At 34.8% G+C, this 14,926-nt stretch overlaps 1 protein-coding gene across 1 annotated transcript in view; it reads left to right on the top strand.

Annotated features, from left to right (window-relative positions):
• CNTN5 (contactin 5) overlaps nt 1-14,926 on the top strand; it is a 433,319-nt gene that overhangs the window by 156,676 nt on the left and 261,717 nt on the right. The window contains exon 8 of the mRNA XM_077766718.1: nt 4,477-4,627. Coding sequence (XP_077622844.1) covers nt 4,477-4,627 — 151 coding nt within the window. The remainder of the gene's footprint in view (nt 1-4,476; nt 4,628-14,926) is intronic.

Here is a 14,926-nt window from a genome sequence, read left to right as displayed (position 1 = left end):
ATTTATTTATATATTTGGGAACTACACTTGGGGACATAAATATCGACAATTGTTAGCTCTTCCTGATGGATAGCCCCCTTAATTCTGATAAAATGCCTTTCATTCTTCATCTTTTGTTACAGTATTTGTTTTAAACTCTAGTTCACCTTGAGGCACCTGGGTGGGTGAGTCGGTTAAGCATCTGACTTCAACTCGGGTCATGATCTCATGGTTCATGAGTTCAAGCCCTGCATCAGGCTCTGTGTTGACAGCTCAGAGCCTGGAACCAGCTTCAGATCTGTGTCTTCTCTCTCTCTGCCCCTTCCCCACTCATGCTTTGTCTCTCTCTTTATCAAAAATGAACATTAAAATGTTTCTAAAAAATAAAAAATAAAATATAGTTTGTCTGATATAAGTATGGCTACTCTGACTTTCTTTTGGCATCCATTAGCATGATAGATGATTCTCTATCCCCTCATTTTCAATCTTCAGGTGTCCTCAGGTCTAAAACCAGTCTCTTAGAGGCAGCATATAGCTGGTAGTTGGATCTTGTTTTTGTTTTTTGTATTTAAAAAAAATTTCTATAGTTTATTTATTTTTGAGACAGAGAGAGACAGAGCACGAGTGGGGTAGGTGTAGAGAGAGAGGGTGACACAAAATCTGAAACAGGATCCAGGCTCTGAGCTGACTGACAGCACAGAGCCCGACACAGGGCTTGAACCCACAAACTGTGAGATCATGACCTGGCCGAAGTTGGATGCTTAACCAACTTAGCCACCCAGGCGCCCCTGTTTTTTGTAATTTTTTAACCATCTGATACCCTATGTCTTTTGATAGGGGGCATTTAGTCCATTCATATTCAAAGTGATTATTGAAAGATGTTAATTTAGTGCCATTTGGTTATCTGTAGATTTCATGTTTGTTGTGATGTTTTCTGGTTCTTTGTAGTCTTTGCTGCTTTCAACTCACAGAGTCCCCCTTAGGGTCTCTTACAGGGCTGGTTTAGTGATCACAAACTCCTTTAGTTTTTGTTTGTTTGAGGAAGTCTTTATCTCTCCTTCTATTCTGAATGACAGCCTTGCTGGATAAAGGATTCTTGACTGCATATTTCTCCTATTCAGCCCTTTGACTATTTCTTGCATTCCTTTCTAGCCTGCCAAGCTTCAGTGGAGAGGTCTGCTACTTAACCTTATGTGTCTATCCTTGTAGGTTACGGACGTTTTGTCCCCAGCTGCTTTCAGAATTCTATTTATTTATTTATTTATTTATTATTTATTTATTTATTTATTTATTATTTTTCCAGAGTCACTATGAAATATCGTGGTGTTGACCTGTTTTTGTTGATTTTGAAGGGAGATCTCTATGCCTTTTGGACCTGGATGCCTATTTCTTTCTCCAGATTAGAGAAGTTCTCAGCTATAGGTTGTTCAAATAAATCCTCTACCCCTTTCTCTCACTCTTTTATTTCTGGGACTCCTATAATACAGATATTGTTTTGTTTCATGGAATCTCTTAGTTTTCTTTCTCCCCTTATGATCTAGTAATTTCCTTCCTCTATTTTTTTAAGCTTCATTTTTTTCCTGTAATTTTATCTTCTATGTCACCTATTCTCTCCTCTGCTTCTTACATCTTCTGTCACTGTATCTAGTTTATTTTTCCTCTCAGTTATAGCTATCATTTTTTACTCCCCCCTGACTAGTTTTTGTGTCTTTGATCTCTGCAGCAAGAGTTTCTCTGGTGTCTTCTATGCTTTTTTCAAACCCAGCTATTAGTCTTATGATTGTTATTCTGAATTCTTGTTTTAGACACATTTTTAAAATATCTGTTTTGAGCAATTCTGTGGCTGTGATTTCTTCTTGACCTTTTTTTGGGGGGTAGAATTCCTCTGTTCTGTCATTTTGGCTAAATTTCTGTCTTTTGCATGTCTTAAAAGCTTATTATGTGTCCTGCACCTGAGAGTACTATTCTATGAGGCTAATTTCAGAGAAAGAGAAATGAGAATAAAGAAGAAAGAAAAGATAGAAAAAGAATGAAAATGCCTGATTAAATATATATATATGTAATATATATACATATATGAGTAAGAGTTGACTAAAATTAAATCAGAAACTATTAGCCTGATCTGATTTCAAAAGAAGAGGGAGGAAATAAATAAATAAAATAACAAAAGAAACAATTTGTTTGTTGGTGCCTGGGAATGGTGGCTGTGCTGGTCTGGAGGAGAGGCTGGCTTCATTGGGTCAGTCAGTCTTGCTCCAGTAAATAAGAAGTTGCCAGGCATGGAGGGGTGGGGTTTGGTTCAAGCATATCCCACGTCCACTGGGGACTGCTGTGCTGCTCTCTGAAGTCCCACCATGTTGATGCTGAGGGGAAAAATGGTGACACTCCAGTCTCTCCTTCCCATACTAAGTACCTCAACCCACGCTGTTCAGGCAGTCAGCTTGTCCTGCTCCACAGTTCTCCCGCACCTTCTAGGTGCTAGGCTGGGATTCACAAACCAAAGCCTTACAGCACCCAGCTCAGTACAGCTTTTCTCCCTTGTTTCAGAGTAGAGTCTCTCCGGCCAGCAGATAAAAGCCCTCTGGATGACACCTGCAGGGTCTTTTGTCCTAGTGGAGGCAATAAACCCTCTTCCCAAAGTACTACCTAAAGCAGACTATTCTCTCTCAGTGCACCCCAGAGATTGCCACATGGCTCTGTGGACTCTGGGGTCAGCTTCTTCCTCCCCAGGAGTGCACGCCATGGCTCCTGGCCTCAGTCTGGAGAAAGTCATGCACTTCTGAAACTTCCAGCTTTCAGCTCCAAAATCTGCTTGCAAAAAAGAAACTGGCACTCTCCATATTTCTTCTTCCCCAGTCTGTGATCCAGGGAGGTTTCCCTCTTGTGCTAACTCAATGCTGTACTTTCAAAAACCTCTCTCTTTCTCTTCCATTTTATCTCTCCACAGAAAAGGTGCCATCCCTTCCATGCTTATGCTGTTTTATATCCCCCACTTCATATACATACACTTATATCCTGCCAAGCTGTCTCCGTCTAACTGTTGAAATCTTTCTGCCACTCTGCAGATCAATTTTCTGGGTGTTCCAAGTGATCTGACCTCAATACAGCTGTGTTTGAGGGATGAGGAAAATCCCAGTTCCCCTATTTCTCTGCTGTCTTAACTCCTTCTCCCTTTTTTCTTTCAATTCTTAACTCCTCTCAGTTACATACACATATCTTTTTTTTTTGTTTTATACATACCTTTTAAGATTGTTGTGCCATGCATTATTGCTGGAGGCCGGCTCTGGCATGTCCAGGTGTCCCTGAAGGATGGACGGTGTCAGCAAGAGAGAGACTTGAGAGAGCCCCAGAGATTCTTTCTGACCACCAGGCAGGCATCTTTGCTCTGACTGGGGCTCCAGTTTTATTTTAAGTGTTTTGGAGATGGCACAGAAGTGGCATTTGCCTTAGACAATGATTTCTGACAACAAACTTCTTTGATATGTAAGAATTTCCCAGAACATAGATTTGTAGAAGACTCATGCATAACCATTATCAATAGCCATTGAGGTAGAGGATTTAGATGCTTATCTTATAGGGAAGGAAGGCTTCTTTAGCATACCAGAAAATGTTTTTAGCATAAGAGGGTGAAGCTACTTCTCTGTGAGCAGGGGTCAAAAACAGGTCTTTCAGGAGATACCTATGCTCTCATAATCACAAAAAGAAGAAGTTCCTCAAAAGGTTCCTTCACAGGGAGTAGTCAGCATAAACAAGGCCAGAAAATGCTTCAGGCAGAAACAAATGGGTGGGGGTAGATATTTGCCCTTAACTCTAAATTAGGCTCTTTGCCTCAGGGCCAGACTCAAGCCCCCTTTATTATGTAAGTCTTGGATCTGCAAGACCCTTAGGAAGAGCCTTTTGACAATCATCTTTGGAAAGGCAAGGACATGCCTTTCCTTATGATCAATCTGTGTGGGGAATATCTGTCTGATCTGGAATATTGTGAGACCTGGTCAATACCAGCAGCCTCATTTCCAAGGTGAGCCAGTAGTAGCAGAAGGAGATACCAGTTTCCTTGCTGTGACTGCCATCCAGAGAGGCTGGTGCGGCTCCCGGCACATTATACTGCTGTATAATGGCTGTAGAATAATTATGAAATATCCATGAGGTTGTCAAATTGGTTTAAATAAATGCCTCAAATATAGTAGACTTGTAGACATATCAAATAAACTTGCTTGCCAACACCATCACCTTTTGTTCAAGATGTTCATATTAGTCTTTCACAATTAAAATTGATAATCATAATTAAAACATGTCATTTTTTGGAAATAGTCTGTGGACCCCACATTATATGAAACCATTATCTGCTAATAATTATAGGTTTAAATTTTGAGTTAGTGCCTTTTGCATGTGTCGATATCCTGGGGTTTTCTTAGAAATGTATCCCAGAAGAGTTGCAAAATCTTGATTAATTTATTGTCATTGCTTCTGGTAGAATTAACATTTTCTTTTTCATAGCTTCGGCTCCTACTTTTGCACTGAATCAAATGAAGAAAACAATAATTATTACCAAAGACCAAGAAGTCATCATAGAGTGCAAACCCCAAGGCTCTCCAAAACCAACAATCTCTTGGAAGAAGGGAGACAAAGCCGTTAGAGAAAATAAAAGGTTAGACATCTATTTCATAATTCAAACTCTTAACATCAAACTTTTTATGAAGTTACAGTTGATAAGAATATACAAGGAAGAGTTTTGTAGTAATAGTGAACTATATTTCATGAACAGACTAAAATACAGTTCCATCTATATAGTGATTTAAAAGAATTTAAATTTCTATTTCAATATGATCAGATTTCTTTGCCTCCATGGCGTTTCAGCACTGATGGGAATTTCAGCAGATTATGAAGAAAGCACACACTTTGATTGAGCAAATTATTTTTGGTTTCTTATGGGGTCTGCAGATTTGGAGATTCAAATTTATCTATAATAATTTTTAGAAGTCATTTTCTTATTTTAATATTAATATTTAAATGATATAAACATGGATCTTTTGGATAATCACTTTATGGCAGAGTATTTTCAAGCAAGACTTGTATCTAGGTTTGTACTTTTTTTTCAATCTTGTTGAGGCAAAATAGTATAGGATTACTTCAGTTGCCATAGATAAATTAGAAACATTGAGAGGAATATTTATTGTGTACATATTTGTTTTTGGTAAGCAAAGCAAAGGATATCACAGTAGTACAAATGGGAAAAAATGATGAGAGAAGCAAATCATCATAGGACTGTGTTTGCCAAGTTCAAAAGCTCATGCTCTATTGATCAATACCATATTGGTGTTGTAAATAATGATTCAGCTTTGACGAAATAATATCCCCTAATACGTTGAAATAAGGTTGTGTAGGTTGTTTTAAAGTGTTGTTTTTCTTTTAATCTATAAGGATAAGGAGCTTATGCTTTGTTTTAGGTCTGTCTGGATCTAAGTAATCATATAAAAATTAAGTCAGTATTAGGGGTCCGTATGAATAATTCTTGAGGTAAATTTGGAATATTTTGAAATACTTGAAATTTTACTATAGAAATTTTTCTTTTCCATTCTGAGAAACATTCATTTAAATTGCCTTTCTCAGATGAAGTAACTTATAGACTGATTGGGTTTAGTTCAGGCCCAAGGATATATAAGGGTGATCATCTGTGATTAAAATGGGTTATCCTGAGCATCTTGTTTTGAAAGACAATTTATCTTTGTTATTGGGGCAAGGTGGGAGGTGCAAAATCATAAATTGTGATATCAATGTTATGTATGGTTGAAATGCATATGGTTGAATTGAATTGCTTGTACTGTTGCTGATAGAAATTTAAACAAACAAAAACAAAACCTGACACAACCATTATTAAGGTAGTAGAAAATATTTTTGTATGATTAGATCAAAAGGTTTAATTGTTATCATTTTTTCTGAAGGCACCAAATATTTTTATATCATCAAAATGTATTTGCCATATTGGTGCAAGCCACTACCTTTAAAATGCATTATTTATGTTGTTCATGGGTGACATGTGAGTCTTGCCTTATTTATTTCAGTTAACCAGAGATTTTTCCTCAGTAAATACTCATAGACAACACATGGTGAGTCTAAAAAATTAGATGGCACCTCATTTGTCAAAGCAATGTATTGAGAGAGGAACAGGATTAATGAATTTTCTGTTACAAAAAATATAAACATACTAAACTTTTTTTTTCCAGAAGTTGAAAAACAGTTTGTGAATTTTCCAGTTTTCTTGATTCCTTTTCTTCTCACTGCTATCCCCTCAGGTTAGTGAGACACATACACTGGCTTCAAACTCAGATCACTTAATTTTCCAGATGTCAAATACTTCTGGTCAAAGTGCTATTCAGGAAGGAGGCTAAAATGTGAAATATTTGTATTTTTATTTATCCAAGTAAAAACAAGACTGGGCCACATTTAGTCAGCATTTTCCTACTCTGATCTAGATGTTTATGTTTATAAACTGGTTTAATTTAATGACTACAGAGGCATTTTTACACTTAAAATTGACAGGCACACTTGCAAAATATTGTTTTTAGTAATGTATAATTTGTTATTTTATTTTGTATTTCCAAGTTTCATTAAGAATACAATCTAATTAGAAATTTAAAAAATATTAAACATTCAAGTATTAAAATAAAAGGCTAAGATTTAAATAATAGAAAGAATTCCATAAAGCAATGTAAGAAGAAATATGTAGATATTTGAAAAACTTATAAATAGAAACTTGAAAATTAAAATTTCAAATGTATATATTACACATTTTTAAAAATAGAATATCACTTTCATATGACACCTTATTTTCTTATAGAAATTTTATTTCACTTTTCTCTGTTATAAAGCACACCAACTGGTAAGAGTTGTAAATATAAATTTAAGTAGAAAGGGAGGTGTTAGCAAACTGTTAAGGTTTTGAAATCTTTGTGTCATGTATATTTCACATTAAGGTTACAGATTCAAATTATGTTTTATTTTCTTGGAACACGTATATTCACCATTCATGTGATCTACATCAAATATGTTCCCTAATCACTCAGACCCAAGTAACAATGGATCATTTTTCTAATAAGAAATTTTAAAAGAATTAGTTTTGTCCTTCATTCACAATTTTAATAGTTATTTTGGATTCATGTTGAATTAAAGATTGAAATAGCAAATGGCAATTTCTTATATGGGCATATAGAGACTAGTATTATATTGGAGAAAAGGAGTTAAAATAATATATATTATAAAAGAAACATGTAAATATGAAAAATAAAACACTTTAAAAGCACAAATATGTCCAGAGCAAAAGCATAAAAATGTAATGAAGGATGTTAATTGCAGAAGAATATCAGTTAATTAATTTGAAAATATGTCAGACTCTAAAAAAAAAAGAATTAAACCTCGGGTCAATAGCTATTTAACTTTAAATTGTAAATGCAATGTTGTACCAACTGAAGATTAACAGATAATCATTTGTTTTAGCAACAGAATGTCAAATAACATATTGACTTCTTTTTCTACCAAATTTGCATTGAATCTTTCAGATTTTGTTTTGTTTTGTATGTTTTGGAAGGGGATCTTTGTCTTTTTTTTCTTTTCTTGTATTTATCTGTTTTGCTAAAGAAATACATAAATCATTATCATAAAACTTACAGTTCAGTAGGTAATTACGAGAACATAATGTGACTTTTAGAAGAAATTTGATTAACAAAGAAGTCATTATCAAAATATATTCAAAATATTTCATTCGTTTGGTCCTAAATTATACACAGAAAGTATATTTAGAAAACAGGTTATATTAGAACTTTTGAGTGGTTTGTAGTTATATCTTGTTTATATCACAGAATGTTCGGGACGCCTGGGTGGCTCAGTTGGTTAAACATCTAACTTCAGCTCAGGTCATGATCTCACAGTTCTTGGGTTCGAGCTCCGTGTCAGGCTCTGTGCTGACAGCTAGCTTAGAGCCTGGAGCTTGTTTCAGATTCTGTATTTCCCTCTCTCTCTGACACTCCCTTGCTCACTCTCTCTCTCAATCTCTCTCTCTCTCTCACAGAAATAAATAAAACATTAAAAAAAGTAAAAATGTTATATCACAGAATGCTCAGTATGAATTGCTACTTAAACAGTAAATCAAATATAATTTCTGAAGCACTTTAACATTGTGAGTAACAGTATAACCCAGTGTATAAAACAAGACTTCATTTCCCTGCTTATCATGCAGACTATGAGCTTTCAACAAGTTACTTAATTTTTTTTACTTATAAAACTAGAATTCAAAGACTAACCGCATTTGATTGTGAGAATTGAATGAAATTTTGTAAACTATGCTGGCTGGTGTATAGCCTTTAATAAATGCTCAGTGAATGTTATATGTGATGATAATGATGTCGTTGCTGCTGATGGTTAGTGGTAGTGGTGATGAGGGTGGATCATTTGAGCCTTTCAACATTTGAATACTGACATATATTTCTGTTGTTAACAGTTCTGGGAAGGTTTAGCATTCCCTTTTTTTCCTCCAGTAATTCTAGAATGAATTCTAAAGATTTAAGTAATTATCTGGAATTAAAGGAATCTCCATGTGATAAATATGCTATTCATTAATATGTCTCAAAAGTGATATTCTTTGTCCATCAGAGCCTGAAATCTCCCCTTATCATTTATGGCATGCCCATTCTCATCAACTTTTCCTACTCCTACTTCAAAGTCTTTTGGATACTTTCTGATAACAGACTAAACATTTGTTGATCTGTAATCAGGATTATAGGTCATGTGCAAACAGATAAATGCACGTGAAGAGTTAATGGAAACAGAGAAATGTTTAAAAGGATTTTTTTTACTCTTTTTTTCTTTTTCTTTTTCTTTTAAGGAAACTTCAGGTTTTGCCCCATTGCTTTTAAAGATCACCAGCACACATCCATTTAGATTTCTTTATCAATCATGTCCATTTTCATACTAAACTAATAAGCTGCAGGAATACTAAGACGTGAAATGTTCCATGGAGATTTTCTCTTTTAGTATGCTTCCATTCAAAATGTTCTGCTCATCAAACTCATATTGGATTTTCACTTCAGCTCATTATTTCCATTACTTGGCCATTAACTTTTGTTAAAATATAATCACCCAGAAGCACTCCAGCAGTGCACAAATATTAAGCCTTCATTATTACATGTTCAATTTCCTGTACTTTTTGTGGACAAAGACAATCTTGGCTAAAATGAAAAACACAGGTTTTTGTTTTGTTTTGTTTTGTTTCCTTTTCATCTGCACATATATAAATTCTTATTGAAATCCATGGAATATGCCATACATGTTTAAAAATTGCTTACAATTATTAAAATATGGAACTGGTTTAAGTAACCAATTTTCATTTCTAGGCAGAGGAAGGTACCAGTTTTAGAAATATGGACCATAAGTCAAATGGGTGCTAAAGAAATCTTGCATCCAAAAAAATAAAAATTATCCTATGGAAGGGCAGAATTATAGTGTAATTTTTCTTTTATGGGGCTGTCCAAAATCCCTTGTAATATTGCCCTGCTCACCAAAGGAGCTTCACTGAAACAGTGAAGTTTTCAACTTACTCATTTAATACACACAGAAAATTGCACTTGAAATACCCATTAGTTGACTTCTAGTGGGAATTCATGTTGTGTTTATTAGGCAAAAATGATCAAGCTTACATATTGACTTACAGACATATGGAAAAATAAGTTTGTAGTGCAGGCCCTAAAGGACATTGTTACTAAGAGGAAAATAGGGTCTTCTTTTTCTAAGGAAGAAGAGGAATTCATGGGGATAATTAGGGTCTTGCTTCTGTCCCTTCGTTTCCATCTACATGCTGTGCTTGCTAATGAACAAGCTGTTTTGTTGTTTCCTCTGTGACAATGTCTTTTACATATTAAGAACATAAAACAATGTAGACCCTAGGTATCTTGTTTTTTTGGTGTGTCTAAGAAATTATATAATGAGAGAAAATGAGCTTTCATATAGCAGGAATAGATCAGTTCACTTCCTTTGTAAATTAAAATCTATGCTTCAAAGGAATAAAATGATCAAAATGACATTATTTATCTAAAGGAAGAGAAGGTTGACAACTGTCTTCATAGGCGTTAATACCTATGAACAGCTTACAATATGTGATGTTATCACTTGGGGATTGTAACTTACTATTCCATAGCTCCACCAAGTTCAAGAGGATGAAAAGAAAATGATCTCACATTCATTGTGATGATGTTAGGGTGCTGACTTCTTGGTTTCCATGAAAACTAATGGCAGAAGGCTCTGCCTGATTAACCTTCACCACCTTCCCTTTAAAGTGTTAGTAGAAACACAAAAGGGGAAAATGCAGTCATAGCAGCATTGGAAATTATGAATATAGATAAACAAATTCTTAGCCCCCTAAGAAGAATCACCCCTTCAAGTAAAAATGGACTCAATTAAGAAATGATCAATAGCTTGTTCAAGCCTGGACCTCTGAAACTCAGCAAAATCAATGTAAGAACTGATAGAAGGAGTCTTTAACAAACCTCTACTTTATTTCTGTATCTACTAAATTCAGTAACTGAGCCTCCCTACAAAACTTGGCTTGACAACCTCTATTACAACCTCTATTTACACTCTTTAAAGTGGCAAAATATTACTATCCCTATTCTAGCAACATTAATTCAAAATAAATTTGGAGATTATGAATCCAGCAATGGGATGAGAGAAGACATAAATCCTAGGATTTAAGTGGCTCATAAATAAACAATGATGTCAATAATTAGTGATATAGAGGAAGAATATTGAATATAGATGAAGAATATTGAAATCATATAATTCTATGTACTGCTTCTAACCAAGGAGGGAATAAAAACTGTTTCAAATTTTCCAGGAGTCTCATCACCTCCACGTAAGATGTGAGAGGATGCGAAGCAATATTTTGCCTCAGTATAGATGAGTTGCGTTAGAGCCCTACTAACCTCTGAACAATCTGACATGGGTTTGTTCAACTGACTGGTATCAAGATTAATGTCTGAGAAAGAGACTCTGGGGCACTGACAGAAAGAGCAAAGGGAGACAAGGAAAACTAAGAATATTTATGACAGATAAAACGAAGTCTGTAAATATGGGAACACAAAAATATAAAGCATAGAGACTCTAAATATAGCATAAACTGTTTACAGCTATCTCTAAGAGGTGAATTGTGTATAAAATGTTAATTTTGTGCTTTTCTGTATTTTACAAATTGTATGTGATTATTGTCTATAATTGTACATATACAATTGTACATACAATAGAAGTTGTATATAATTTTTATATATTGTGCTTACAGTCAGTAAATAAAGTTAAGGTAAACACTACAAATTTGTAGTGTTGTGGGAGGAACTTCCTCAAGATAAAACCACATGTATTTCTAATCACATAATTCAAATAGTTTAGATTTGATCAGTACATATGAAAAGATAAAAACACTAATCCATCCTGCTACATTTTTTTCCATCTTCAAAGAGAGAAACTACTTAGTACTGAAAACAATTCAAGCTTCTTGGCCTAATGTTTTTAGGTGTATTATAGAAGAATTTATGTAATTTGCCCAAGAGATTTAGTTTTAATTCCATTTGAATAGATCCCTCTGTTATTCTACTATGCTTTTAATCAACAGGCCAATTGAACAAACTTTCACTCAAGAGAAAATTGGATTTTCAAAAGAATTGAAGCATATAGTTAACCATTCTACCCTGGGTTTCCCTTTCTTTCCTTTTCTTTTTGACAATGCCCAAGCTTAGGCCCTTAAAATATCTCAAGTAGCAAACATCCTAAATTGTACTTTTCATTTGTCTCCATTCTCCCACCCCATATAAACCATGCTTCATCCTATAGCCAGAGGAATCTTTCCAAAGCACAGCTTTGACTGCGTCATCCTCCTGCTGAAGCTACTGATCTGAATCTTCTATTGAATACAACCATAATTCACAAGTATATTTGAGATTCTCCATTTTATTTCCACATTTATTCATTAATCTGTTTGACAAATATAAGGTTGAACTATATGAAACTGTCATTTTTTGTCTGCTAGAAATGAGTGAATAGCACGAATTTCATATGGTTCTATCTAATATTTTAAGTGCCTGTATGTGACAGTGCTTGCTGCCGGGAATAAAGTTATGAATGATACACACAGGGTACTACCAGCATGGAGTTCAGAGTCTATACCTGCCTTATTAACTATTCAGCTGTCTTTCTCTCTCCATGTGTATGTCTTTACTCATTTCTGCCCTCCTCCCAAAAAAAAAAAAAAAAAAAAAAACCCTAAGTATTCTACTTCAAACACAATTCCCTCAGACAGGTTCTTCATTTCCTCTCCTGCCTTTACTCAAATGTCCCTTTCTCTATCTCTCTTCCTTTCCTTGTAGCTTGCTGGTCAATCACGATGACATTTGAAATCCTAACTCAAAAGAAGAAGATTGTCTTATACTTTCACATTATTGAAAACGCTCAAACTGATATAATTGCTAAGATGCTGCAGTTAGTGGGAAGTTAGATAAATGATATGTCAACTTCTAACTTTTAATATATTTTCAATATGTGCCCTTTCACAACCCTCTTATTTAGATATTACTACCTCTGACATGTAAGTTTTCAGTTATAAACTCAAAGACATTACATGACTTGTTCAAAGTCATCCATCACAAGGCTGAGCTTTAAAGCCAAGCTTGTTGCTAGTCAATGATTCTATGATGATTATAGCAATCAACTTGTTTAGCAGTGATGCTGCATTTCAATCTACATAAGAAATAGTGATAGAATTCCTTTTATGTGATAAGATTTAGCTCCCCAGTCTACACTCAAAAACTGTATGATCAACTTCATAAGCTATTTTCACACACACACACACGTGCACACACACACACACACACACACCCTTCACAAAAGTCCAGAAAATTCTCCAAATAAAGAACTTAATTTAAATCCAATTTTACTTCAAATAAAAGACATGATGCAGGGGCGCCTGGGTGGCTTAGTCGGTTAAGCGTCCGACTTTCGCTTAGGTCATGATCTCACAGTTCGTGGGTTCGAGCCCCGCGTCGGGCTCTGTGCTGACTGCCAGCTCAGAGCCTGGAGCCTGTTTCAGTCTATGACTCCCTCTCTCTCTGACCCTCCCCTGCTCACGCTGTCTCTCTCTCTCTCTCCTAGAAATAAATAAAACATTTAAAAAAAAAAAAAAAAAAAAGACATGATGCAAACTGAAAACTAAGACACAGTGGCCAAAATGTCATCTTACTTTTACTTTTCTCTTTCTACATCTTACTTTGTGGTAAACTAGACCACATTGATGTTGGCTGGTCATCTAATTGTAAGAAATATTTATTGTCCTTTTTTATCAATTACACATTGATCAATTGATCAAAAGTTATTAATAAAGTAATTCTAAAGATGGCATTATAGGATGCTTCTTGGCTGTTCTTTTATACTTTTCCCCTTATGGATTTCCACTGTTTTGAGAGGTATTCAGTGTTTCTAAACTTGATCTCCATCAGACAATGAATAAATGCACATCATTCAAATTTACTGCATAACAATATGCTTATACCATGCCAAATAGTTGAATGTGAGGGGAAAAACAAAAGAATTCTCACATTTTCAAAGCTTCTACTTTCAACAGTATGTTTAGATAATACAACATTTGATCTCAAATCTTCAAATTAATGGTATCCACTTGAACACAAAAGACGTGCATGTAAAAAAGCCTTAAATTATTTGTTGCTCATATTTCCCAAATTTAAGGTTACAGAAAATCTATAAACGTTTCTTTTCAAAAGTCTTCAACCTTTCTTCCTGCACTTACCACCAACTTTTCTTCTTTCCACTTAAAAAAAAAAAGAATGTTATACATAACAAAACAGACCTTAATTCACAAGGGAGATAACTCTAAGGAAGTCAGTTAATTTAAACTGTAAACTCCAAGATAATCCTGGCTCTGTTGTGCTATGAACACCTCCAGTTTGTAGCATTGCATCTCTAGCTAATTACCAATTTAGCAAACAGTTCATAAATTCTACTTCTAACTATGGTTCATTTACCCCAGTTACTATAAATTGCTGCACAAGTTGCCTGGTTATGCTCTCCACATAGGCACAATTTGAACAATCCATTAATTGCCTAAAGGCTTTTCTTATCCAAAAGCCCCCCAGACTACAACTTTCAGCTTAATTTGTCCTTAATACAAACAACATCTAAAATACTTGGGAATTCAAGCATCTAAGTACATGCTACTGACTGATCCTACTATCTCCCCAAGTGACTCTTCATTGAATATAAAATAGTGAAGAGAGAAGATTCTGACAATGTTTAGAAAAAAGTATTTTATAATGGAGATTTTTAGCTTCCTTTGGGAGTTACATAGTCACTTCTTTTCAGTTTTTGCATAAATCACAATCTAATTTAACTATGGTTGATTAACAATGGGAATTAGAGGGCTGGTTACAAAATTAAGGCATAGACATGATAAGCTTGATGACAATGAAAAACAACCTGCAGATAATTTTCATAAAAAATAATCTAGGGGCTACTGGGTGGCTAAGTCAGTTAAGTATCCAACTCTTGATTTAGGCTCAGGTCATGATCTCATGGTTCTTAAGATGGAGCCCTGCATGGAGCTCTGCACTGACAGCCTGGAGCCTGCATGGGATTCTCTCCCCCTGCCCCCCAACTGCCCTCTCTCTCTCTCTCTCTCCTTCAAAATAAATAAATAAGCATCTAAACTTAAAAAAATAATTGAAACAAATTTTATCTTTAGCATGCTTACTTTGCCTACTTGGGTAACAGAATTATTTATGGACAGATAGATGATGATAGATGATAGATAGATAGATAGATAGATAGATAGATAGATAGATAGATAGATGACAGACAGCTAGAAAAATATACGATGAGCTCTATGTTTTTAGTTGTATCA

This window comes from Crocuta crocuta, unplaced genomic scaffold (assembly GCF_008692635.1).
Source record: "Crocuta crocuta isolate KB4526 unplaced genomic scaffold, BGI_CrCroc_1.0 scaffold105, whole genome shotgun sequence".
Lineage (NCBI taxonomy): Eukaryota > Metazoa > Chordata > Mammalia > Carnivora > Hyaenidae > Crocuta > Crocuta crocuta.
Note: the sequence above shows the minus strand (reverse complement) of the source record. Positions and strands in the feature narration are given on the sequence as shown.